At 40.3% G+C, this 27,696-nt stretch overlaps 1 protein-coding gene across 7 annotated transcripts in view; it reads left to right on the forward strand.

Annotated features, from left to right (window-relative positions):
• The window catches only part of NFKB1 (nuclear factor kappa B subunit 1), a 60,867-nt gene that overhangs the window by 22,662 nt on the left and 10,509 nt on the right, over nucleotides 1–27,696 (forward strand). For all 7 annotated transcript variants that reach the window (XM_080621304.1, XM_080621307.1, XM_080621308.1 and 4 more), the window contains 11 exons: nucleotides 1,481–1,579; nucleotides 8,118–8,266; nucleotides 9,779–9,942; nucleotides 11,977–12,135; nucleotides 14,109–14,213; nucleotides 16,206–16,297; nucleotides 16,887–17,025; nucleotides 20,134–20,256; nucleotides 21,304–21,393; nucleotides 22,053–22,247; nucleotides 24,882–25,023. In XM_080621304.1, coding sequence (XP_080477430.1) covers nucleotides 1,481–1,579; nucleotides 8,118–8,266; nucleotides 9,779–9,942; nucleotides 11,977–12,135; nucleotides 14,109–14,213; nucleotides 16,206–16,297; nucleotides 16,887–17,025; nucleotides 20,134–20,256; nucleotides 21,304–21,393; nucleotides 22,053–22,247; nucleotides 24,882–25,023 — 1,457 coding nt within the window. The remainder of the gene's footprint in view (nucleotides 1–1,480; nucleotides 1,580–8,117; nucleotides 8,267–9,778; nucleotides 9,943–11,976; nucleotides 12,136–14,108; nucleotides 14,214–16,205; nucleotides 16,298–16,886; nucleotides 17,026–20,133; nucleotides 20,257–21,303; nucleotides 21,394–22,052; nucleotides 22,248–24,881; nucleotides 25,024–27,696) is intronic.

Here is a 27,696-nt window from a genome sequence, read left to right on the forward strand (position 1 = left end):
TTTTTCCCTGCATGTTTCCATGCATTACTTCTCAGCAAGTAGCTCCTATAGTGGTGTGCCCATGCGATAAGCTGGGCAATGGATTATAACAGGGTGATGAGGGTGATCCATCAGCAGAGTGGTGCTTGTTGTCATTTTTGGAGCAGAGACAGCTAGGGAGGAGTAAGACTGTATGTGGAAAACATAGCTAGGATAGCAAAGGCAGCAGTAGGCTGGGGAAGGCCACGCAGATGATGGATTTGTTGGATCAAAGACATAGAGGTGAAGAGAGACTAGGTTATCTCATGCACAGTGACTCCAGAGGTTGCTTTGCTTTTTGGACAACTTGAGTTCAAGCTCATTGTAGCTGGGCACTTTCAATATAGTCAAGTCACTGTAGGAAGGCAAATACATGCTTAAGTATGAATACATTGACTGGTGATACCTGAATAGAAATCAGATCTTTACATTTGCCTGGAAAACATGCTCTTAAACTGAAAAGACTTTGAAGAGGTAGGTGTGGAAGCTAATGATCACAGAGTAATTTTTGAACTGTGTCATCTAATACAGACTTTAAATCCAAAGTTGTCTGCTATTAAAAAGGAGCTGAATGATTTTTGATGAAGAATACAACTCTGACTGGCACCGTTTGGACTTACTTTGGAAGCCCTATACAAGATGGGGATTTTGCCAGAAATTGGACAGGCTGTGGAGTAGATTTGAAAGTGTCCAAAGTCAAGGTCCACGAGAAATAATATAGTTAAGTAGACTTAGAGTAACCAAATACATGTGCTTAAGAATTGCATCTTTTGTGCCTTTTAGATTACCCTGTGAAGTAAAGGGGGTATTAGTTCCTGTGAATAAAAATGCAATAAATGGATAGCTGTACTCTAGAGTGGTTGCTAATATCTTGCAGTTCCCTGAAGTGTATTCGGACATCTATTTATGCAGCTGAGATGAAAAACCAACCATTCAAAGTCCCCTGAAGCTTTTGTGCTGTTTCTGGACTCTGCTTGGAGATACAGCTTTCACATGCTCACTCTTCCCAGATGGAAGAAGCATTTCTGTTTCATCCTTGTTCTCTTCTTTACAATGCTTTGGACTTCCTTGGTTATTTTTGGCTTCAGTTTCTCTACCTAATGGCAATCGTGGGAGAAAGTATCTCCTCTTGCATTCTCTGTCTGTTAATTTTTATCTTGTTTTCCCAGTATAAATAGCTCTCTGCTTCAAAATACTACTGAAAGAAAAATTTCAGGTTGCTGCTGTATATAGAAGTGAGAATAGAACCGTCTCTCCAGGGCACAGTTCAATGGTGCTTTGTTAACCAGCACTTGGACAGCATTTCAGGGGTGAACAGATACAACTTTTCTGTTTGTGGGCGGTTTGGGCAAGCTTTGTTTGTTTGTGTGTGTGTGTGTGTGCGTGTGTGCACTCATGTGTGCTATTTTATTTTAGTTTTGTTCTAAACAGCTTTCAAGTTTCTCTTCCTTTATTTCCACAGAGGGGCTTTCGTTTCCGATACGTATGTGAAGGGCCTTCACATGGTGGGCTTCCTGGTGCTTCTAGTGAAAAGAACAAGAAATCATACCCTCAGGTCAAAGTAAGTACATAAATCATTAATTTTGCAGCTGAATGCATGTATCATACGTATGTGTATAGGACCTTGCTGGATGTCAACGTGAATTTGAATGAAATTACTCAAGACTGACTGCATTTCGGTCTCAACTTTCAAAATGCAATTGATTTTGAAAAGGAAGTTGTCTTCATATTTTTGGAATGATTTTGACACAGTGTTTGTGTGCCAACAGTTGAGCAGTAAGCTTTCCTGCACTTACCACCTTACTGTCCTTCTGCAGGCTAATGGAGCTGATCCTTAAGATGCAGTTTAGCGTAAAGCAAGGCCTGAGATGCTCAATTACTCTTAGCACATCGCAAAGCTTTAGCATGAGTCTGGTCTGTTATTCCACTTCACTCTAAGATGCTGTTTACTAAGTTTTCCTTCTTTTTCTGTTCATGTTACTCCTTATTCAATATCTCTAGGACACTCAGTTCTTAAGGACTGAATTCCTTTAAAGTCAAGAGAAAACTTCTCATTTTAACAGTAGCAGCATTATGTTCAGATGTTCACTGAACATTTTGGGGGGATTTTCCCCCCCCCCCCGGAAAAAATTCAAAGATACTAATCAAAGAAACAATCTGTGCTAGTACAATATGAAGATTATACCAGTGGTGATTAATCATTCTAGGATTAGAGACAAGCTGTCTTTACCTATGGTTCTTGCAGCAAATTCTTTTTCCATCCAAGTGGGAAAAAGATACACTGTTGCTTTTCAGTATTTTTTTAACTTAATGGAAGTCTTAGTCTTGTATTACCTCTTTGAACTATTGCACTAGAGATTGTTTCATGAGGATCAGGGTTAATGTATTTTAATTCTGGTGTTATCTCTTAATGTATTTAAATTCTGGCATTATCTCTTACTCTCTCCTTTATGGGGAGAGAAGGGGAGGGAAGAGTGGCAAGCAGTCAGCCTCTGTCTTGCTCTGTGCCACTCCTTAGCTTTCTCAGCAGTACACGTGTAGCTCTTACGCGGTTCTTGAGAAAGGCTGGAGTTTGGAACAGTTGCATCTCCATAATGAATCAGTATGGGCATGACTCAATGGAAAATAATCAGCATTGGCTGAGGTAGCCTGAGGTGTTAATCTTGCGAATTGAGAAGAGGCTGGGAAAGCTAATTTTATATAGCCTTTCAAAACCCCTATGAAAAATTACTAGCCCAGGCAAAAGATCTGCTTGTGTTCCCCTATCCAGTTGTGACGGTAATGGTGAACCAATGAATTAAATTTCGTTGGTATGTTCAGACATAATTTATCTCAATTGAGCCAGATCTTTGGATTCCAATCCAATCTGCATTGATAATGCAAATGGTACTTTATAAAAGTGTGGTGGGTCACACAATAGCATGACAAGGAGATATGCAATGAGGAGTTATACGGGAAACGGAATTTCTCTGTGAGTAAACTAGAAAGCAAAATGTTGCTTGGCTTTCCATCAAACCTTCTGTTTTCATTGATAACCAGATTTTAATTTCATCTAAATACACATACATACACATGTGTCCCCCTTTCCCTCACTCCCTCTCGTCCTACTGTATGCATTTGGGTTTTTTCTAGTACAAATCCCTACATGGCAACACCTGCTGGGAGAGGCTGGCAAGGGAACACAACAAGTAAATTCCTCAAGGCCATTGCTTGTTAGTGCCTGTTCTTGATTTAAGTGGTGCCAGTAAAGACAGAAGTGTTTCACACCTTTTCCTGTAAGTCTCTTCTGTGTTTTGTCAAAGGGTGCTCACCTTGTCGTAACTGAGGTGAGCACAATTGAAGATTGCTATTTTTTTTTTTTGCATTAGGGTTTTTTGATTTGATTTGGGTTGGGTTTTTTTTAACTCTTATACTAAGAATTTCACCATAAAACCTCTATTAGTTGATGACAGTGCTATGAAAGGACAGTACCATAAACTTTGGTCGTGCTGTGAAAAAGAGATTTTGTGATAGACCTTGGCCATGGTGCGGCCAGTGCAGCTACCATCAGCATCTCTTCTGCTTGGCCAGCTCTGCACAGAAAGCTGATGTAATTTACCAGTAGCTGCCATGGGATGTCCTGAAAATAGACATCTTTAGTGCACATAAAAGCGTCCTTAAAGTGTAGCTGAGCTGGAACACATAAAGATGTGTCTTTCATTTGTGGGCTGGAATGCTGAAGACTTTGCTGTGTCTCTAAGCAAGATGTTTTGGTAGTTAATTACATATTTAATCACCTCCTGTATAGTGTATTATGAGATGGTGTAGGTCAGGTGTTAATGTAGCAGTTCTGCAATGCCAGTCTTTACACTTACGGCAAATCTGCATCTATTATAGTTGAAATCAAAGCTGCTGAGCTTCTTATTCATTGCTAGCTTTTTGTCCAGGGGAACAATCAATAGTTTAAGAAGAAAGAATAAAACTCTATTGTCTGGTATTATCACCGGCTTACTTAACTGTCTAAAACTTTATTCATAATTTGCTTGGCTTTATGTATGTGAAGAACTGTGAGAAAACTCACACAGAAAATTTCCACTGGCCTTCTTATGTGTTTACCATGTGTGTCATGATCTTACATACTGATGTTAGTGTAGGCAAACGCATGTTTTGCACTGAAGTACTTGATCCAGTTTTGGGTGTGAAAAGAATTTGCTCAAAATAGTGGTGTGAAGGATATGTCCTGAATTTTCATCTCCTTGGGGGCAAATCTCTGTGGGTGGCTGCGAGCTCAAGTTGCCTATTCTCTGTGAGCAGGATGCAAATCAGCTCCAGCCCAGAGACTTGAGTAAGCGATTGCACAGAGTTGTGCCCGAACTGATGAGCACCATCTCTCTGCCAAAGAGTTTGGACATTGTGCAGTTCAGTTTGTGGTTCAAAGCTGCATACCAGTTTAGGGAGCCCTAAACCCAGGTACCCGAACAGAACTGCCCATCCAGTCATATCCTGGGGCTATCCTAAATTATACCTCAATTTGGAGATAAGCATTCTCATTGAAATTGGGGATTTCAGCACATACTTCAAGTTCAGGAGGGGAATTTATGAAAAATTAGTCAAGTTACTTTGTTGTGAGCCTTCTTGATGAAGAAAGGAGCAGCATATTTGCTTTTTTGCCCCTGCAGGAATTCAGTTGTAGAGTGATCAATCACTGATTGCAAGTTAAAAATTCATTTAACAGCTGATTTAGGGGAATAAACACTAGATAAGAATGAGCAGACTTCTTGTTATAAATCTTCACCCTCTTAACCTGCACTGAACCAAATTCAGCCAAAGTTAAATTCAGTTAGATTTGTGCTTTTTACTGTTATGGTTAATTTGGCTGCATATGGATCACTGAGTCCGTGTAGCTGGGATCCTCAAGCAGAGCACCTACCTCTGCTTTTTTGGCATGAGGGTGACCTCAGGTTCAGAGAATCAGAAAATCTTCAGCTCCCATTGGTTTAAGTTACATTGCTTATTCTTAGACCTCTAAGTAAGCATTCAGTTGCCAAAACGATTTGTACCATGTCTGAAATATTATCTTAGACCAGCAACTGAAAAAAAAATCAGTGCTGCTCTGTGAAAACATATTGTTTATAAAGAGTGAGTGATGCCTTGTCTGTGAAACACTTATTGTAAGTGTGTATTGAGGGCAGCACTAGTCACGATCTGAAGGTTAGGCAGGATTGGGGATATAGTTACTATAACAAAGTGACTGGAAGAGAAGTAGGTATTCTTGTAGTTGCTGGCTTTGTAGGTTTGACGTGGTCTTTTCCATCATTTGCTTTCTGTCATTGACCAGTTGGTTTCACTTCTTGCTTGTAAGAGTAACTGGAAAAAACATCACTGAAGTAGGAAAATGTTCTGGTAAATTTTTTATAAAGTTTCAGAAACTATAAAAAATGGTCTGGGGTCTGGATTGCAGAAGGATGTGAAATAACAAACTTTCAACTTGTGTTTTGAAATTGACTCGATTTCAAGTTCACAGGGTCCTTTTAATCTCTGGGACAAATCTCTCTCAAAGAGAAAAAGCAGATAAATGTGAGCCTGCAGCATTTTAACTTTATCAGATTAGATCAATTGAATGCTGCTTTAGGACAGGATGTAATCAAGTATTACAGCTATGCTCTTCCCAGGAACTCCCTGTTTTCTTTTTCTCCCCTATGTGCAATTTGAAGTTCGGTAGCTATTTTTTTCTAACATCACAGCTCTGATTTTGAGCAGTATAGCACCCTCATGCTATCTCCCTCTCATGCTGAGAATATGTTTTTGTGTCAACACTGTAGCCCTACCTCTATATTGATTTCTATAGATATTCAGCATTGTTATATGCTGTCTACCTTTTAATGTCTTTGACAGTGGTTTTTAAATTCTGACATAAATAACTATCACCTTTTATGTATCTTAGTACCAGAATAAATTGTAAGTTATTCTGAAATTATGATATTGGATGATTCAAATATACTGAAAAATTATTTCAGACTTAATTTATGGTACATAAGGATATTTAACCACTGAGGCTATTTTGCGGGGCACTGAGATAACCTGGATGTCTCAAAGTCAAGCAGGAAGGTCTGTCTGTAAGAAATACAGGTAGGAAATTGTTTAGGAACATTCTGTAGCCTTTGCTGCATAGGACATCAGACTGGATGACAAAAACAGTCCCTTATTGCCTTGTGACCTACATAAGGTATTACATTTTAAGAACTCTTTTGTTCTTTCCCTGAGAAAGAATACAAAGATCATGCTGAGCTGAGTAACAGGAGCAGATTACAATCTGGTTACCACTGCAGTTATATGTTCTGCCTTCAGAGGCTGGAAAGTCCTTGACGTGCTGTAGTCCTACCGATGGTTTCACTGTGGTTTCTACAGCTGATGCAGGATTGTCTTGAACTTTTCTGATGTGATACGAGAACATGCTTGTTACTCATAATGAATATAACACTATAGACATGCTGGGAACTTTATAGCAGGGAAAGGCTTGTTTAGTGCAAAATTAAATTAAAATTATTTTTTTAAAGCCTCCCTCTTGAAAAGTTAATTGTAGTAGTGGTGGTGACATGTAGCACCAAACACCATCATTTTTATTTTCAGATGAATTTGTGAAAGTTACATAGGGGTCCCTGCTTTATCTCACTGCTGGTAAATGGTGGAAATGGTGAAGCAGTGATTATTCTGCATCTCTCTGTTGTTTCAGTCCAGGAAGGAGTACAATTTGGAAACAGGAGGGAAGCATGAGTGCCCCATGTTTTCTGTTTTAGAAACCAGCACATGCAAAATGCAAGTTACTCCAGTACTACACAGTTAACTAGCAGGCAGTGAGTAATGAGAGGACTTCTGCACACCTGTTCCTTCTGGAACAGCTTTCTCATAGTTGGGATTTTTGTTTTTGGTTTTAGCAGTGAATAGGAAGATGGGAGGGCACGTGTTGTACGTATGTGGAGTGCTTCAGCTGTGATGGAATGGGTTCAAGAGAGGGGTTAACTGGAGTGAAGGAAGCTAAGCGGGACTTAGTAATGTGGTAAAATCATGGCAATCCCTGGTTATCAGCATTTTATCAACAATATAACCTTGGGTATTCAGTTCATCACAGATTCATCGCTTTAATGTTTATCATGATCCTTTAATACCTTGGTTGATTAGATCTGTTAGCTGCTGTAATACAAAGAACTTTGCCCAAGGCAAATTAAAAGAAAAATTAGACGAGGAGGGAAAAAACCCAACATGGATAAAAGGGTTAATTAAGTGAATTGGAAGGGAAGGTAATGTTTGCTTTTTTTAAAGTGGGGTAGTTTTATATTCAGCATAATTTGAAAGTGATACGTAACCGATAAGTGACTTAATGAGTATTACTTGTGAGGAAAAAAAAATAAAGTTCTAAATAATGAATGTAAGGCAAATAATTTACCAGTACGGTATGTCATTAGTAATTTCAGGTTTGTTTTGAGGCATTACTTGACATAACAATTTTAAAAGCCATTAAAAAGTGTATGGTGATTAGAAATTATAAGGGAAAATGTGTTGATATTAGCATATTGAACTAACAAAATACCTACAAATATGAAATTAATTCACTTTAAAGCCTTTACCTGAAAAGTCATTGTAACTGGGACCAAAATTTTTAAAACAATCATAATATTAAAAAATACTTTTAAGTGTTTTCAAATTGGGCAGGGTTTTTTTTCTAAATACGTACATTTTCTGTATGCTTCTTATATGTAACAATGTTAATTCTGAATTCAATGTCCTAACTGAAATTTAAGGAGAGCAATGTGGAGTTACTGGCCAAAGTGTAAAACCCAAGGTTCATGATTTGGGAAATACAAGGTTGCTTTCCTTTTGCTTTGTTTTATTTCTTAGCTTTTTTGGTCATTTCTCCTGCCATTTTATATGTCAAGCCTAATTGTCGGCTTTTCTTTGTGATGAGCTGGTACAGTTAGTTTGTATTTCATGAGGAAATGCATACACACTTCTGTGTGAGTTCAGTTTTGCTTTGCCAGCAAAGACACTCAGCTGGAATCATTGCTTGTTACATTAAAAAATCCCCAAACAAACAATCCCACTTCTTTTATGTTTATTTACAGATCTGCAATTATGTTGGACCTGCAAAAGTAATCGTCCAGTTAGTTACTAATGGGAAATACGTCCACTTACACGCTCACAGCTTGGTGGGTAAATTTTGCGAAGATGGAGTATGCACTGTTAATGCAGGACCTAAAGATATGGTTGTAGGGTAAGTCTGTCAACTCATTTGTAAAGCTGGGATAAAGGAAGGAGAATCAAGTATAAGCACTGTAAGAAGCAATACAAAAATACTATTAAGAGGCAGCTAACTGGTGTTCATGCTCTGATCTGTGTTTTGTTTGTATCTTAAATAGAAAAATAAATGGGGTGTGTGTTTACCTCTGCAGAATTTGCCCTAAGCAAGCTGAATAGGTTTAAGCAAATAATTTTCACTTTAGAATTTGTAGAATTTCAGCCTCTTGGTGTGCAGTCCAAGTTTGTATCCTAAACCCAGTCTTTAAAATGTAAGTAGTTTTGATCAAAGAGAAAGACTGTGAAACTGCTTCTGTTACAGTTTTGATTCATATTTTACTTTTGCTGAAATCTGCTAATAGGAGTATAGTGAAAAGCGTTAGGAAAATAGGGTTAGTAAATTTGAAATTAATGCAAGACATGTATAAACATGAAAATACTAAATGAGTCAAACTTTTTAAGTTTAAAGCAGTAAGATTGTAGTGAAATTGTAGTAGTTCTGTTCTTTAATTTAAAAGAATAATTGTTTATATCAGTAAATGGAGCTGAGGCTTCTGTCTACATTTTCAGGCTTAGATCAGGTTTCATACTGGCTGTGAGTTTTAGTTCTGTGATCTCAAGAATGTCTTTGTTGGTGAACAAGATGAAGTTTAAAAACCTGAGAAGGTTGGGAGAGAGAGATTCTTTTAAACTGTAACTTTTGATGTCCAAGCCCAGTGCACTGACTTTACCAAGCACAACAATTTAAATAGCTTTATTTGAAATGCTCCTTTTCATCTTGAAAAGTTTGGCTCATTTCCTAACTTGTCTTGTTTTTCATCAGATGTTTAGAAACAGCTCTCCTATCCTCAGTTGACCCACGTGAAAACTGAGTTATTGTTTTGTTTTCATACTTCCAGATCTGATTTTTAAACATGCCGGGAGTTTTTTACAAAAGCACATCTTGTTATTATGGAAGTTTTCATTCAAATAGGTACCTGAAGTGTCTTGCTGAATGTCCAGGGCCGTGCTTAAAACATTTCCTTTGGAAAACCTTGCACTGTTTTTAGCTTTTTAGCTTGGTCTCCAAATCATTTTGAACAGATGGAGCTTATTCTAAGCAGTTGTTCTGTGTGGCAGCCATATAGAATGAAATATTAATGTCATTGCCAAGACAGAGCAAACAAAGTGTGACAGCCACATTTTCAAATGTTTTTAAGGTGCTTCCACAGTGTAAGTCTGAAACCTAATACTTACTACTTATGCTATGGGAAAAACCCAAGCACTCATACGGTCGCTGCCATATAACTGTGCAGGTTTTATGTGTTTTGTAAGCTTGGATTTTTCTTACTGGAAGATTTGCCCTCAAGAATTAATAGTGCTTAAGTAAGCCTATAGAGTCTGTCCATTGACTTCAGTTGTGTAGCTGCCTCTGGTAAGAGAGAGACTGCCTGCAGCAGGTTTGGCATAAAGAATTAATAAAATGTTTCTCTTGATGAAAACTTGGCAGGTTTGCAAATCTTGGAATACTTCATGTCACAAAGAAGAAAGTGTTTGAAACTCTGGAAACACGCATGATAGATGCTTGCAAAAAAGGATACAACCCAGGACTCCTAGTGCATCCTGAACTTGGCTATCTGCAGGCAGAAGGATGTGGAGACAGACAGCTAACTGGTATGTAGAACTGATGGCCTGGTTTTAATAGGGCTTTTAATAGGTTTTTTAGTAAAAAAAAAAAGGTTTAGCTTCTGAAAACACAGATTCTTAGAGAAAGGCCTTTGATAGGAAGACAGCCTGTGGCTGTGTACTTTAAGAGGTGGTGTGTTGTTGCTGTGTTTTAAAGAGTATGAATGAAGGACTCATTTTTGTCAAAACACACATGAGGTAGAGCGACTTCCTTCCGTAGCTGCCTGTACCCATCTGTGCACCTGTATTTCGTTGGTCTTATCCTGTTTAATGAGATGATAAACAGCCATTTTGCATTATTGCTGCAAGACATGCTATCCTTAAGTAACTTAGGGACCTTCTTTTGAGAATACTCTTTCATTTGGCTGCATTTCACCCATATCCTGCAAAATGAGCTCCAGCCACACTGCCAGAGTTGCAGAGGGTGGAGGCAAGGACTGGGAGAACTAAGAACCTACTGCAGAAGATCAATTTTGAGACCATCTAAGGAACCTGACGGCACACAAGTCCGTGGGACCTGATGAGATGCATCTGCAAGTCCTGAGGGAAGTCATGGGTGAAGTTGCCAAGCCACCATCCATCATATTTGAGAAGTCTTGGCAGTCTGGTGAAGCTCCCACTGACTGGAAAAGGGGAAATATAACCCTTGTTTTTAAAAAGGGAAAAAACAAAGACCCAGGGAACTACAGGTGGGTCAGTCTTACCTCTGTGCGGGGTAAGATCATGGAGCAAATCCTCCAGAAACTACACTGAATCCAGCAGAAACTACACTGAAGCACATGAAACATAAGGAAGTGATTGGCAACAGCCAGCATGGCTTTACTGAGGGCAAGTTGTGCTTGACAAATCTGGTGGCCTTCTACAATGGGGTATGGCAGTGATACGTGGATAAGGGAAGAGAGACTGACATCATCTACCTGGACGTGTACAGAGCGCTTGACAACATCCTTGACTCAAAACTGGAGAAGCATGGGTTTAACGGATGGACCAGTCCATGGATGAGGAATTGGCTGGATGGTCTCACTCAGAGTTGTGGTCAACGGCTTAATGTCCAAGTGAAGAACAGTGACAAGTGGTGTTCTTCAGAAGTCATTGTTGGGACTGGCACTGTTCAACATCTTTGTCAGAGGCATAGACAGTGGAATTGAGTGCACCCTCAGCAAGTTTGATGTGGACACTAAGCTGTGTGGTGTGGTCAACACACTGGAGGGGAGGGATGCCATCCAGGGGAACCTTGACACATTTGAGAGGTGGGCCCATGTGAACCTCATGAAGTTCAACAAAGCCAAGTGCATGGTCCTGCACCTGGGTCAGGGCAATCCCAGGCACAAATACAGGCTGGGCAGAGAATGGATTGAGAGCAGCCCTGACGAGGAGGACTTGGAGTGTTGGTTGATGAGAAGCCCAATATAAGCTGGCAGTGTGCGCTTGCAGCCCAGAAAGCCAGCTGCATGTTGGGCTGCATCAAAAGGAGCATGACCAGCAGGTCAAAGGATCCTCCTCCGCATTTTTGAGACTCCACCTGGAGTGTTGAGTTCATCTCTGAAGCTCCCAACATAAGGACGTGGAGCTGTTGTAGTGAGAGCAGAGGAGGCCACAAAAATGGTCAGAGGGAGCACCTCTCCTATGAAGACAGGCTGAGAGAGTTGGGCTTTTTCAACCTGAAGAAGGGAAAGCTCCAGAGAGGCTTTATAGCAGCATTCCAGTACCTAAAGGGGAACTACGAGAAATCTGGAGGACTTTTTACAGGAGTGTGTTGTGATAGGACAAGGAGGAATGCTTTCAGACTGCAGGAGGGGAGATTTACGTTAGACATCAGGAGAAATTATTTTTTGTGAGGATGGTGAGGCCCTGGCACAGGTTGCCCAGAGAAGCTGTGGCTGCCCCATCCCTGGCACTGTTCAAGGCCAGGTTGGACAGGGCTTTGAGCAACCTGGTTTAGTGTGTGGTGTCCCTGACCACGGCAGGGGGTTGGAACTACATGATCTTGTGTTAATTCATCTGTCTGCTTATCGGTTCCAGAACGAGAAAGAGAAATTATTCGTCAGGCAGCAGTACAGCAGACTAAAGAAATGGATCTCAGTGTGGTGCGTCTGATGTTTACAGCCTTCCTCCCTGACAGTAATGGTAGTTTCACACGGAAACTTGATCCTGTTATATCAGATGCAATATATGACAGCAGTAAGTATATTTTATTTTAATTTTTTAATTTTTAATTACATTTTCAATAAGGGGGGAGCTTTTGTACATACAAAAATGATGTGTAGATAATACTGTAGGTAGATTCATCTAGCCCTGCTGCCTACCTGTTATGTGATCAATAACAAGTAAGTAGCCTGTGCATAATTTGCCCCATGTCTACCCAAATGCATGTTATCATTCTGGTGTTTAATAGATGGTGATGTAAGCTGTAAAGGGAGATGATATTTTGCTGTTAACATGTTTAATCCTGCCACTTTTATTATGAGGATTTTGTAAATTCTTGTTACATTCGTAAGAAGTGCTTGAATTTTGCAGGGTTTTCCGTTGTTTTCTATGACAAATCCTTGTCATGCAAGACGTGAGGAAAAAATTACTTTGCTTCAATTGTTGTTAAAAGTCTGACACCTTTTGGCTTTGCTGGCGAGCTGCTTGTCCTTGCCTTGTGAGACTTAGCACAACCAGAGCTCGCAGTCCTTCAGACCTGTCAGTATTTTTTTTTTATACTTCTGTTACATCCCTCTGTCTTTTTCTAAGTGAATGTTTTAACTTCATGTTTTCCCTTGTGCTTTTCGATTCTAATTACTCGTTTTGCCTGAACCCATTCTGCTGCCTGAGTCTTCCTCCCTGTAGCTGTGGATTACCATGTTCCTGATAGTCATTCTGTAATGACTCAGAAAAAGTACCTTTTTTTACTTTGCTCAACAGTCATGCTTATATCATCGGTTTTTAAGGACAAAGTCTAGATGAAAAGGTATTAAACGCAGTTGTTCAAATATAGTCAGCTTTGCTTATTCACTGGGCAGTGTAATGATGTAGCGCAGCCATTTTGCATATATTCACTGAGTGAAAAAGTGATGTCTGCTGTTCTTACAGCACACATCACATGCATTTTCTGGATCAGAAAACACAGCCTTTTCGTCTGGAGGCTGAGGTGATTTACCAAGCAGTGTCTTTAAGGAATCTTGATATTTCATTAGAAACAATTACAGATTCCACTGGTTTTCATTACATTATCTCACACCTGCATAATGATAGAAAGTATTTGTAAAGCAAAAAGGTGCAGGAGGACAAAGCATCAACAGAAGTAGAGCACGTATCAAGCCATACATATAAAAACAATTGAAGTTATCCTATTGTTCTGAACCTGGCCATCAAAATTTTGACTCCAACTATGGATATGAATACAGGGGAAATTTTGTATGCATGTTTCTGCAGTTTTAAGTTGCTTCAGAGATGTCAGTTACTAGTTTCTGAGCCCCCAAGGTAAACACTTGCTCATTAATTCTGGATTAACATTTATTAATTCCAGTTCTTGGTTTCTGAGGTTTTTTTCGAACGCTCTTCATTGGCACCATTCAAGCCTCTTCCACAGAGTAGATGCAACTTTTAGTAGCATAACTGTCTATGACAGCTGCTTTGCTAGATGATAGTTCTGTCTTGAGGACCGATAGGTATGCACTGATGCCTCTGCTAAGGTCTGTGGAGATAGGCTTTTTTACCACTGTGTAAAGCAAAGAATTGCATATTGCAGTGAAATAGTGAGAGTCACACTGTCAAGAAAACGGGAAAAAACACCATATGTTCTCTTGTAATGCCCTCGTAAAGTTAGTGCTGGTGCAGAGTGCTGAATGCAGTTCACTGCTGTGCTACTTTAGTAGTGCAGTAATTCCACCAGCAATTGTACTGGAATGGCCAGGGCCATTTACAGTTCACAGTTCAGTTAAAGCTTAGAGGATAAAAGATTATGCCTTTCAGATGAAAAACTATTGATTTATCCATGTTTAAAAAACATAGGCAAATTTACATAGGTTGTATTGGAGACTTGTCTTTGTATTGCATTGGGGGGGCTGGTTTTGGTTTTTTTGGGGGGGGTTGGGTTTTGTTTTTGGTTTTTTTTTAATCTAAAACCATTATGAATGTAAGCATTTTCTTTTAATCTTTCTTTTCAATAGAAGCTCCCAATGCCTCCAACTTAAAAATCGTCAGAATGGACAGAACAGCAGGGTGTGTAACTGGAGGGGAAGAGATTTACCTTCTCTGTGACAAGGTTCAGAAAGGTAAGAGTCCCAAGTATTATAAGGCACACCAGGGTGTTCATCTGGATCACACGTGAAGCCTGCTGTGCTGCCTTAGGATTCTCCTGCTCTGATAGGGCAGCAGGAATTGTAAGCACTCAGGCTTTCTGGAAGTCAGGCCAGCAGTCCAGAACGTGAATAAATCAAAACAATCTGTTGAAAAGCAAATCCAGCTTGTGTTGCCTCCGCAGAAACCATGGGATCATCTTTGTTCTCCTCAAAATTTCTGGCCTTGGCCATGTTCTGGGGTTTTTTTGGGTGGTGGGTCCTGGAGGATACTTGACTCCATTAACTTAATGCCTGCTCTGAATCATAGAATCATAGAATAGTTAGGGTTGGAAAGGACCTTAAGATCATCTAGTTCCAACCCCCTGCCATGGGCAGGGACACCCCACACTAAACCATGCCACCCAAGGCTCTGTCCAACCTCGCCTTGAGTTATGTTAAAGTTTCTGATTTATTATTAAGTTCCTGATGAAAAAGAGTAAGAATGAGCATTCTCTTTTAACCACTGATGGGAACTGAATGTGTTCAGCACTGCTGCTAGTAACTTTGGGTCTATGTATATGCTAATGGTGGAGAATACTCAGTTAAACAGATACTTCTCACAGACTTATTTTGGTAATCTCTGCTCATGGCTATAAATGTGTCAGGATTGGGCTGGTGTGGATTCAAATGGTTTTGGACAGGAAGGTAATGGTTCATGTGGTTGGTTGTAGTATTGGGGCTGACCTAAAAAGAAAAAAAAAATGGGAGTGAGGGAAATCCTTTGGATTTCAGCTGTAGGTAGTACCTGGACACCCTGGTGCAAATTGTGTGGTGGAGCAGGAGCGCTGTTCTTGCCTGTTTGGAATCGGTCCCTGTACATGTTGTTAAAATCACACTGTCCTTTTCTACCTCTCTTTCTTGCAGATTTTCTTCTACCACTTAGGAAAGAGAGAGGGCTCCTGGTGGCTTTTAGGAGCTTTGAAAGTGCTGTTTTTCTTCAGTAGCATATATACTCTCAGCTATCAGAAGGGCTGAGATGAAACATAACTCTTGTGCACTAAATAAATAAATAAATGTCTGACTCAGTGGAAGCCCTGAGTTGGGGTTTCCCCTCAGCCAGATCAGGGTTTCCCCTGACCTCACTGCTCTCAGAAACCTCCTGCCTGAAGGAACTTGAGCACGCAGGACAGCAGGACTAGACATGGTGGTTCACAGTCTTGAGACTAGCAGGTGATGGACCAGAGGAAGCAGTCTGTTTGCTCCAAAAGGCTGTCCCGCCTCAGTCACCCTAAGAGAGAATGGGGTTTTTCTGGGTTTTTCTCACCAGGAGTGCTGGGAAGGCATATGCTAATGTGATACTTCCCAAAAACTTCTAAAAATGTAAATAAATACAAAGAGAACAAAAGAAAACTTGTTTAGAGGAGCAGAAGCCAAATCACAGTTTCTGTCCCATGCTGTGTTTGGGGGATGAGGGATCACTGCTGACATGCTGCTCGCTCACACCCGTGCTGTCTCTCTGAGCCGCAGCCCCAGAGTGGCACTCTGCCAGCAGCAAGCGGAACTTGAACTGTGGCACTTCAGGTTTTGCTAGTGTTTTTTGAACTGAAACTGCTGGAGGAGAGAGGGTGGTTTCTACATTTCACGCTTCAAGTTCTCCCCTCCCTACATGTTTGTTCCAAATAAAGCTCCTCTGGAATGGCTTACAGCCCCAGAATAGGAAGAGGTATTGAGCCTAGTTCTCCTTTTACTGCTCAGTAAATAAGAACTTTAGTGAAGCCATTAGAATTAGGATGATCTAAAAATCATGTCAAAAATGCAATAGTTATGATCTTTTCATAAAATGCGTAAAGGTGGTTAATTCATGTATTATGTAATATTGTCATCCAGCCAAAACATGACCATGTTGATTTTTATCTGAAATAAACTTAGCCGAAGGTTAAACATATGCACGGACATCCCAACGAGTGTTTCTTTCACTCTTTGCAGATGATATTCAAATACGTTTCTATGAGGAGGATGAGAATGGTGGTATGTGGGAAGGCTTTGGAGACTTTTCTCCTACAGATGTACATAGACAGGTAAGTAACAGAGCATGTAATTTGTTGTTGATTTTCTTCTCTCTGTAAAGTAGGATTATATTGTAATTAGTAAATGAGGTGAAAGCATCTGTATATCCTGTACTAACCTCTTCTTTGGTTGGTTACTTCCTAATAATAATAAAATTTTAACTGTTCTTTAAAGACATACATAAAGTTATTAGGCAGGTGAGGAATGCAGTGTGAGGAAATTGGGAGATAGACCCATTGCACCAGAATAAATTGGGATAAGATATATAAAAGGTTCTCAGAGTTCCTGTGAACTGAGAAAGCCACAGAATCAATGCTAAATGATGGAGGGGCAAACAAGCAGCAGTGCTAATGTATTATTAATACATTAATGACGTTGTGATACTTTCTGTGGCAGTTCTGCCTTTCCCAAAAGCTTTAGGACTTGGAACTCAAAAGTGCAACTGAAAACTAAAATGGAAGTTTGTTGTTGCAGCTTTTTGCTAGGAGTTTTTGCCTCACAATCCATAAACCAACTCTTAATAAGCAACCCAAATGTAAAAGCAAAGTTGTGAAAACCTGTGCTCCATGAGAGATGTGCTTATACTTGTTTTCTTCACAGTTTGCTATTGTGTTCAAAACACCCAAGTATCGAGATGTCAATATTACAAAACCAGCATCTGTATTTGTACAACTGCGTCGTAAATCTGATCTAGAAACAAGCGAACCAAAGCCTTTTCTCTACTATCCAGAAATCAAAGGTAATTCATTAAATCTCTTTCATATAGAATCATAGAATCAGCTAGGTTGGAAAAGACCTTTCAGATCATCAGATTTAACCATTACCCCAGGACTGCCAAAACACCATTAAACCGTGTCACTAAGGGCCTCATCTATACATTTTTTGAACACTTCCAGGGACAGTGATTCCACCAGTCCCCTGGGCAGCCTGTTCCAATGCCTGACCACCCTTTCGGTGGAGAAATGTTTCCTAATATCCAGTCTAAACCTACCCTGGCGCAGCTTGAGGCTGTTACCTCTGTCCTATCGCTTGTTACCTGAAAGAAGAAACGAGCCCCCACTTCACTACATCCTCCTTTCAGGTAGTTATAAGGTGATAAGGTCTCCCCTGAGCCTTCTCCATACTTAAATACCCCCAGTTCCCTCAGCTGTTCCTCATCAGACATCTGTCACTCATCAGACTTGTGCTCCAGACCCTTCACCAGCTTTGCTGCTCTTTTCTGGACCCACTCCAGCACCTCAATGTCTCTCTTGTAGTGAGGGACCCAGAACTGAACACGGTATTTGAGATGCAACCTCACCAGTGCCAAGTACAGGGGGATGATCACTGCCCTGGCCCTGCTGGCTGCTTAGGATCATCTGTTCCGTGATCTTTCCCAGCACTGAGGTCAGGCTGACAGGCTTGTAGTTTCCAGGGTCTTCCTTCCTGCCTTTTTAGTAGAGGCATCATGTTGGCCAATTTCCAATCCTCAGGGACCTGCCTACTAGAGCAGGAAATACGTAGTGCAGTATAAATACATATTGGAGAAAGAACTGCAGGATGCCTAGGAATGTCTTTAATAAGATGGAACTTCTTTGAATGGGGGAATTTTTTTGTAGTTGTTATTTTTAGAAAATAGGGTATTTGTCTCCTTGTTTGGTGCAGTATGATAGCTCTGTAATGGGTCTGTAGGGTTTTGTTGGACTGGTAGGCAGTAAATCCATGCATATTTGCCTTGTGAGGCTTACTCCTTGCATGATTCTTATGTGCACACATTCCTGTCCATACAGTAGGTGGCACTCTTTTCCTCTGAGTTTCTGCAAAATAGTATCTGAGGACATTTTTCTGACAGTACTTTCAGATGAAGCCTTAAACCAAAGACTCATTGGTACCTGGTGGAAAAACTACGTATTTTGCAGTTCTCTCCTTCTACCATCGTGCTTCATGACTTCGCTGATATTTTAAGTAAGCCCAAGACACTTGCGAGAGCAGGAAAAGTGCCATTTCAATCTTTTGTGTAGTTGCTTAGTGGAAGTAGAATAGTTGACATCAGACCTGCTTCCAAAGTTGTTAGGAAAGAAGTTTAACTAGCAGATCTGTGCCCTTTAAAGTCTACAGTGTTTAATGTGAATGGCAGCAGCAATCATGGGTTTAAATATCAGTAATATTAATGATATGGAAATGCCTAGAGGCCCAAGCCAGAATTGGTCTTTCATTGTACTAAGACAGTCTCTTTCTTGACAGTTCACCTGCCTGCAGGTTACATTATAGTCTTAATCTTGCATGTTTTCAGTGCCTAACTTAGAGCCAAAATCAATACTCTGTCAAAATCTCTAAAATATGTGTATTAGTGGTGATGGACTAAGGAGGGCTGAGAAGAAAGGAATGGTGGTTGATGTCCAAGTGAATATACTTTACACTTATTACAATAAAATAGCAGAAAGCATGCATTCACCAAACCTTAGAGTTGCTGGAGGATTTTGTATTGGCAGTGATTTTCAGGAATCTTGCACAAGTATTATGGAAGGTGGAAGTATACAACTGCAGAGCAAAGCTGCCAGACTGGAAGTAAACCTCTTGCATGTGCCTCTTAATGGAGTAAAATTAATTCAACATGGTTATGTGTGTTTTCAGATCCCCTACACAACCTAATCATGAAATCACCACTTAGGGGCTGGTTTTTTTCCTTGTTGCAAGTGTTCACATGGACTTAGACACGTGTATGTGGATTTTTTGTTTGTTTCTCTGACTAGATTGCTCTCTAGAGTTTTCTCTCCTCATCAGTGTGAGTATGCTTGGTGTGTGCATGCATGTATACTTACAGATCATGTATACCTGGAAGTAATGCACTTGTACGTTTCAGTATACTGGTTCATGTATTCCTCTGTTGCATTTGATGCACTGACTGATGTGCCTGTGCATGAAATTTCTTTTTGTTGTAGGGCTGTTGAAAATTAGTAGGCTCATGAACAAAGGGTATTTCATTCTTTCCTCAACAATCCTACTGGTTTTAAACCCCTGTAATGTTTGTATCCCTACTTGTGTAGCTCTCTGTATTGGAGAAAGTAATTGGAAATCTTTGTGGTTTGCTTTCCAAGGGGCCTAAGTGCTATTACACTGTAGAATATTTAGGTTTGTTTTTCCTATTTCTGCTCAGCATGGTTTGACAGTGTAATGTCCTGCCTGACAGTCAGCTATCTTCATTCTGGTAGCTTTTCTGATACTTTAGGTAAATCATTTCAAGCAAACATTGTTTTCACCTTTTCTTGCCATCCTTACCCTTAACCAGAAGTTCAAAGGGCACTGCAGGTACTCTGCTTTGTTGGAAATCAAAGTGCCTTGTGATTTGCTGACCCTTTCATAAGGGTCCATTTGTGAAGTAGATTTGCTTAGTAGAAGAGCCTGGGTGTATATTCCTTAAAGATAAATTTTCTTCAACGAGTTTGTGGTTCAGGGCATTTGTGCTGGTTTATGACTTGGTTTAGACATAGAACACTTTTGGGACCACTGATTTCCATGAGACACTTTTGAAGGAAACGCTGAGCCCCCTAAGACACCTCTGTACATTTCCTTCCCAGTCTGGGCGCATGGCACCTGACATAACTGAAGAGACCACATGAGCCCAAGTGATGCTGTTGGTCTTGCTGGGGACTCGGTACTAGCTTGTTTCTCACAGGGATTCTCACTGCTCCATTATATACAAACTTGTTCTGTTATTTGGAGCTTGAAGAGAGTTGACTTTTTTACAACACTGCATTTTCCTTTTTAAAGTAGTAAACTTCAGTAATGCTTTATGCATTCACATGCTGCTTTGTGTGTGTCTACCTGTAAGAGTGACTCCTTACCGCATCTGTTCTTCCTAACCCAGACAAAGAAGAAGTGCAAAGGAAACGACAGAAGCTCATGCCAAATTTCTCTGATGGTTTCGGTGGAGGCAGCGGCACAGGAGGAGGTGGCATGTATGGAGGAGGAGGTGGCGGTGCTGGCTCTGGTAAGGCAGTAGTTTTGGCCAAAAGGGAGAAGGGGTTCTACTTTGAGAGCAGGACAGATGTCTATTCTGATTTTTAAAATGTGATGAGGACTTTTGTCTCCTTCTAGATAGATAAGACCTGACTCTCCCGTCTTTATACCAGTGTTACTCATTTCAGTCCAAGTATCTCATTGCTTTCTAAATATTTCATCAGCTCCTCTTTTTTCCTACTTGGATATAAGGTTCCTGGTGACTTTTCTTTTCCCTTTTCCTTGAAGCTTTAAGTCATAGATAACACCTTTCTGTTTGAGGAAGTCTAGTCAGGAATCCATCACACCTTAGCTTTGTTGCTTCCTAGGGCCTCAGAGGCACTGAAATTCAAGAGACAGCTCAGCTAAGTACCATCTTAGATGCTTAAAATTTGAACAGGTTCTTAATTATTTCTGAGACCTTGAGTAGAATTTGGCAAATTAACCCTGTTAGTGCAAAGAACTATTACAAAGTTTGCAATACTATTTAGTAAATTTTCTATGCTTTATCTGTTGAAGCCAGAGTGTATCTGAGATGCATAAGAGCATTGCTTTAATGCTTGCAGCAGAGCATTAAAAACTTGTAGATCATCAAATTTCATCTGAACCAGAATACCTTTTCAACCCTTTTTTATAGAGCAGGGGACAGAGCAGCAGTTTTCAAATAGTTACCTGTGTTGCTAGCAGCACATCTGTAACACCAGAATGGGTATCTGTTGTAATCGCAAAGATTTGAAAGCACAGAGGTAGCATGTGAAGTTTCAGCTGAGTTTTAGATGAAGCATACTAGTGATACCGCATTTGTGTGGATTTATGGATATTGGGATAGAGCATGTCACTAGCCAACCATCTAGAACTTTTTGGATTTCGGAGGGATGAGGAATAGTTCACCTTCAGCCTGAAATTTATTTTAATTGGCTGGAATAAAGCAGAAGGTGTGTAGAAAACAGAATTCCAGTTCTTTGGGATCAGTGTTCTTCCAGATGATGCTTACATTGCTTTAGGGTGTACTTCTGTTAATTTTTTTTCCTTTCTTTAGGGTTCAGTTATCCTTCATATGGATACTCTGCTTTTGGAGGGATGCATTTCCACCCTGGCACAACGAAGTCCAATGCTGGAATGAAACATGGTAACAGTAAAATGTTGTTCCTTTCAAAAGTCCTGCATGTGCTTATATATTCAGTGAATGTTTCGAGCAACAGCCCTTCGCTTGCTTGAATGTGCTGATTGCAGGTGACACGAGGACTATACCAGAGGAAAGGTGTCTTCCTTTGTCACCATAGTCTGATACACAACAGCCCAGAGAAGTAACATACAAGTCAATGGAAAAGATTAAGTTAATAATAAGGACATTCTTGGCTTCCTAAAATAAGGAAGTAATTACAGGTTGAATACTCTGTACTTATTTCCAAAGTCTAAGGGATGAATTTGCTGTCAGAAGAATAAAAGTAAATCTGAATCATTCAGCTAGATTTCCTGTGAATACTTCAGACTTGCATTTTTGTATCATAAAAGGAGAGGTGTATCTCTTGTTATATATAAAAGTTCATCTTTAAAGCAGAGGCTGTCAAAAACATAGTATCACTTTAGAGCAAGTTACATTGCTATGTCTGTCCATGTGCGTTGGCATCTGGACTACTAGGATTCATGAATGCTTAATGGTAACACCTATGTAAACGTCAATATTTGCATAGAGTTTTTAGGGTTTGGCATTGGATAGTTGAGCTTTATCACTTGCATAAAAGAGCAACAGTATTAGACACTAATGGTACTAATTATTGTTTGAAGGACTATTAAATAGTACAGCTGAACAAGATGGGAACAGCTCTGATAAACAAAGTGATACACGGGATGTGAAACATGATGTGAAAGTGGAAACTATGGAGAGGAATGAGTGCAGAACCTTTGGTTATCATGAGGAGAAGGAGGATGCTGCTTCTTTCTGTAAAAGTGAAGTAAATGAAGCAAATTGGAGGTGGAAAGGTAAGTGAACAAGCAAATGTGTTCAGGGTAGATCAAACAGTAGTATGAGCGAAGCTGGTGTTAAAGGCCTGGAAACTCCATAAATATGTTTGCTGTTTTCAAAATATGATAATTCCTCCTGGAGTTAACAGGAGGGATTCAATTCCCCCAAATCTAAGGTCCCTCCCCATACATAGTGTTGTAGATAATTTTCCACCTTTGTACTGCCACTGGGCAGCTGAGCTTCTGCTTGTCATGTAAGGAGAAGAAATAGCTTAGCCTGCTGGGCACGTTTAGCACTGCTTTATAATAAACCTCTATGAGGAACACTGGAAGCAGTGAAGGTGCAAGGCATACAATTCCACAGTTTACTTGGCATTTGATAGGCTTTAACGGATGAGTAAATGGATGTTAGCAGTAGTTCTTCCCTGCGATTGTACTGTTAAACTGCGTGAAAAGTAGCAGTAAAGGTTTGAATTTAAAATGTAAATGTTCCCATGTGAAAAATACACAGTAAAATTAATACTGTTTGGTAGCGAAGTCTTAGACATCAGACAAAAGAGGAGGAAGGCAAGAAGAGTCAGTAGAAACAGTTTAACGGCAGAATTGTAAAATATATGCAGACTATAAATATAAATCCATTTCCCAGGCAGGAAGATGTCCTTTCCCTGGATTGTTTTCTCAGAAGAGCTGATGGTCACTTTCTTAAAGGATTTCAGTAATGAAACAACAACAGTTGGACTAGAGAGACGTGGTAGTTGTAGGAATCGGGCAGGAACGAATTTCTTGTTCTTGGCTTTTACCAAGTGCACTGTGATTTAGACCAGTCTTGTTTCCTTCGTCAGGAAGAGGGCACATTACTTTGTGTTTGTAACACTTGCTATTTAACAGCACTAGAAACCGTGGCTTGGGAAACCAGAGTTGCATAGCAGGTGGGTTGTAGTTCTCCAAGGGGTAGCTTCTTGTGATCTGAGAAACAGACCATGCTTCTGAGAGAGCCTGAGGAGCTCACTGCTGGCTCACAGTTCTGGTTATGATAAATGTCATGACTGACTCAGAGAGCAAAATTTTTTGCTGCTATGTGAAGAAATAATAATGTCCATTTAGCAGTCACCAAGGAGGGGACTGAATTGTTGACCTGGTTTCCCAGTAGTGAATACTGTAGGCAAGAAATTGACTGTTTCTTTATCTATTAGAATGGCATGAAAAGAAGCAATTTCAAGCTCCAGATTATATGAAGAATAGACACAGAAGAACAGGCTCCATGAAACAGCTCTTGTAGGTTAGAACATTTGGGTATTAGGCTAAATATGCTCTTCTATAGTGTTTTTGAAGGGTGTCTTTTTTGTGTGCTTGGTATGGGAAACCAGGGAGCTTCATCATCCAGTTTTTTGGTCTTTGGAAATGTCTGTAATGAGAAAAGGATGAATTGCTTAACACCCTTTGCCCTGGATATGTCTCCTCAACGTAACATCTATTTAGTGCTATTACTTAGTGTTACAAGGTAAATAGCAAAGATAAATATATCAGCTTGGGAATACAGTACAGGAACTGCAGTGATGGATTCGCTAGAACAATAATCTTCATAGACAGTTGAGTAAGTCTTGGCTTGCAGAAATTATGTGTACTTATATATGAGATATGCTTCTGACTCAGTCCAGATGCCTGGGTTTATGTAGCTGGAAATCCTGGGTAATCTCTCCCTATGTGTGCTTTAAATGACGTCTGTTTTGCTTGTGTGCTCCTAGTAATTTTTAACCTTACAAGGTTTTATAGAAACATGAAACTGTTCAAAATACAGACTGGTTTCAGACGATACTGCTTCCCAGAATGACAACTGTGGTTTGAAAGTTCATCTGTTTCATTTTCACTAGTTTCTTGCTGATACAGAACCACAAAGGTATTGACAGAGCCTCTAGACTGACTTTTTTCCACAAATGAGTTTCTGTCCTCCCTTTTCTCCCTTTTGCCTCCCCACCATGACAAATTCTGCTTTCTAAAATCTCAGTGGCCATACATGTTATAAGTCTAGAATCAGGGTACTACAAATACTAAGCATTGTAAACACTGCAATGGTTTAAACAGGTGAACAGACTCTTTGTGCTGCTGCTGCAGAGCAGGAGAGGCTCCATGGTTTGAGTAGTGGGAGAGGGTGCACAAAGCCCTGCATTTATTCCATAGCTTTACAGTGACTTTCTGTGCAGTATTTGACAGGTCACTTACGCTTCTTGTGCCTTGGTTCCCTCAAGTTAAACTACTCAGAACTGCATAGGAGGTTCTTTAAAGTCCTCTGTGGACAAGAGTCCTCAGATGTCACTTGTATCTAAGCAAATCCAAGTTCCTGCTCCTTTTGTCTCATTACACAAAAGCACACGTCAATGCATTTAGTTCAGTACCACTCAAACTAAAGGTAGCTTCCAGGATTTGACTGTTCTCGAGATTCCTGATGCCCGAATGCTCACCATCCACCTAGTTTTTTTTCCGAGGGACTCATTCCCTCTATCCTTACATCTGAGGAGTAATTGGCAACCTGTCTCAGTGAATAATGCTTGGTGCTCTGCACTTTGTATGTTTTTTGGCAGCACAAATGCCTGCTCAAGGAAGGAGGTGTTGCAAGGTAGACAAAGCAGATGAAGGAAAAACTTTGTTTTGCAGATGGTCTATTCCTGGAGAAGGCCATGCAGCTTGCCAAGCGTCACTGCAATGCTCTCTTTGATTATGCTGTAACCGGAGATGTGAAGATGCTGTTGGCTGTTCAGCGCCATCTCACTGCTGTCCAGGATGATAATGGAGACAAGTAAGTTGGCCTGTACTTACTAGGTTGAAAGTCATGGTTTTGATAGCAGAATGGTGTAGTCAGTTCTGTCCTCTGTGGGTGCCGATCGTGAACTGCAGCTCTGCTCTCATCAAATAAACACCATTCTCCTTTGTGCTGTCTGGGGGTGGTACAGCTGCAATACAGACATTTTTGTAGCATTTGCAGAAAAGTGACTCGCACCACAAAGTTCATTGATCCAGTCAGTACCTGTCAGAAAGCAGTCTGGTCTTTGAGGATATGCTGAGCATGCTGTGAGCTTGTTTGCTTTTTTGTACTTAAAATCTTAACTGAGCATAAAGTGCCATGCCTGCAGCATGGTACACAGTTGATGGGGACCCTCAGCTCTGTGCTGAAGGAGAGTGCTGTGCTTTCTATGCCGTGCAAGGCTTGTAAGTGTTGATAGGAAGCTTTAGCTTACCAGATGCACTGGGAGAAATTAGAAACTCTGGAGGGTCTCCCTGCAGGAGTGTCCCTGCTGCTTTTCTCTCACTGACACCAAGGTCTTCCAAGACAACTATTTTGTTCTTGCTTACATCTGTACTGTACTGTTGTCTTTCAAGAGATTGCATGGATGTTTGTGGCCAGCCTGGCTGCTAATATTTGCTAATACCAGCCCTTCAATAACAGGAGCTGTAGCAGAAATCCATTTTGTTCCTCTCTAGCTATGCAGATTTTATGGGACTAAGAGACTGAAATACAGTGAGGAACTAATGATTAGTAGCTATTTAAAAACAAATTCAGCAGTAGTGGCTCTGAACACATGCAAGGAATGTGGAAGGAAGTGACATTATCACATCCTCACTTTTTAGCTGGCAGGCTTTGGGCAGACCCCGTGCAATCACTTATGTTTCCTTAAATTGCAGTGGTTTTTACAATAGAAGCCACATAAGCCTTAAGGTATCCAGCTAGTTGGAAAATTACAAGTGGTGAGACATGCTATCCCACTGCAGGATTACCCAGAGAGGCTACAACTTCCCCTCCACTGAGAATGAAAATAGGTCTCAGGTTACTGATAAAGCACTGCAAAATCAGAGATAGCTGCTTTACTTTTGCTTTCCAGTTGGCAGCCTAATGAATGCTTTGAGGAAAGCAGGAACATGAATGAGGCAGGAGCTAGCAACAAAATCTGCAAGCACTTAGGACAATAGAGCTTCTGAGTTTTTTGGGGTTTTTTAATTAAAACCATGGGGTGGGGTAGGACTTGCATTTCAATATCAATAAGGTGCCTCTCAGAACTGGACTTTCAGCAATGTCAAAATACTTTTCAGAATGATGGTAAGTAGTTGTTTTCTTCCTGAGTCAAGAAGTACCTGCAAATATGTGAGACTCAAGCTCATGATGCCTTTCTGCTGGGATGTATTTTACTCTGAGAGCATATAATACATCTGAATTGTGGCTTTTTAACAGAACAGAGTTTTGATGACTGTTTTCCTGCAGGAGCTGGTTTTAAAAAATTTAAAATCAGAATTCATAAATCAGTTTTCCTAATTTTCACTTTAATCATGAAAAGTATGGCAAAAACTACAGATTTTTGCTTAAGCCCTTAAAGAAATGTTGCTGTCGGCAGTTTTGCTCATCTTTCATCAAGGGAGTATATAGGGAGTGAAAATACATTTATTGGGACCCTGTATTGTGTTTTATGGCTTTAAGACAAAATACATTAATCCTGATTAGTGCATATTTACAGTGGGCCCTCAGTAACACCAGCTGGTGCTGCATTTGTACCAGCACCACTGCTCTTCTCCAGAAGCCTGACAGTGGAGCAGCATTCTGCCTCTATAGTGGGGCTGAAATGCAGTTTCTGATGTAGAACTGTGTAAGAAATGGAATTGACTTGCTCTTCCATGGTATAGTCATCATGTCTTTACAGCATCACATGTAGTGGCAGGGTAAAATTAAAGTACTTGCTACAGGAAATGGAACTAAAGGCAGTAGAAGAACAGACTTGTTTCTGAAGTGAGATTTGGAAATAAAGTGTCAGCATGATAGGGCATAATAAGACACATCTACCAGAGAGCAGAGGAACCCCTCTTTTATAATAGTGATGGGACTGTTTGAACAGCACAGAAGAGTTGAAGGAGGGAAACGGCTGTGGTACTGCCTATGGCAGTGTCCAGAACCAAAAAAATGGACCCTTAGAGGATTAATTTGGTTTAGAAATAATTTTTTTTCACTTTTTAAAATATCTTCTGGTTTTGAGTGTTCTCAGTCTCAATTTCAAAATGACTGTACCCCCCGAATGGCAAAGAACTTCTTGTTCTTCTGATGAAAGAATAGATGTGAGCATACTTAGGTATTTCTCTAGCAGCATAACAGACATGCCAGATGACCTATGTTGATAGTGTGTCCCAGCAGCAATATGCTGAAAAGATGAGTCTAGGGGCTAGACATCTGTTAAGGGAGAGCTTGGCAGGATGTGTTTCGAAACAAAGGGCATGACTTTGAAAGAAAGTCTAAAGGGAACAAGACAAATGGAGCTGTGCTTGAGATGGGATGTAGGATTCACAACCTCCTGTTTTCCTGGTGTCCTTTTGCAAGTACAGCCACTGTGGCTGCTGGTGAAGGAGAAGAGCACGAGAAAGGCTACTCACCAGTAGGAGGGGTGAAGTGCCTTGCTATGCAGTCACTCATGTCCCAGAACAGGTTTTTCCT

Source organism: Psittacula echo, assembly GCF_963264785.1.
Source record: "Psittacula echo genome assembly, chromosome: 1".
NCBI lineage: Eukaryota > Metazoa > Chordata > Aves > Psittaciformes > Psittacidae > Psittacula > Psittacula echo.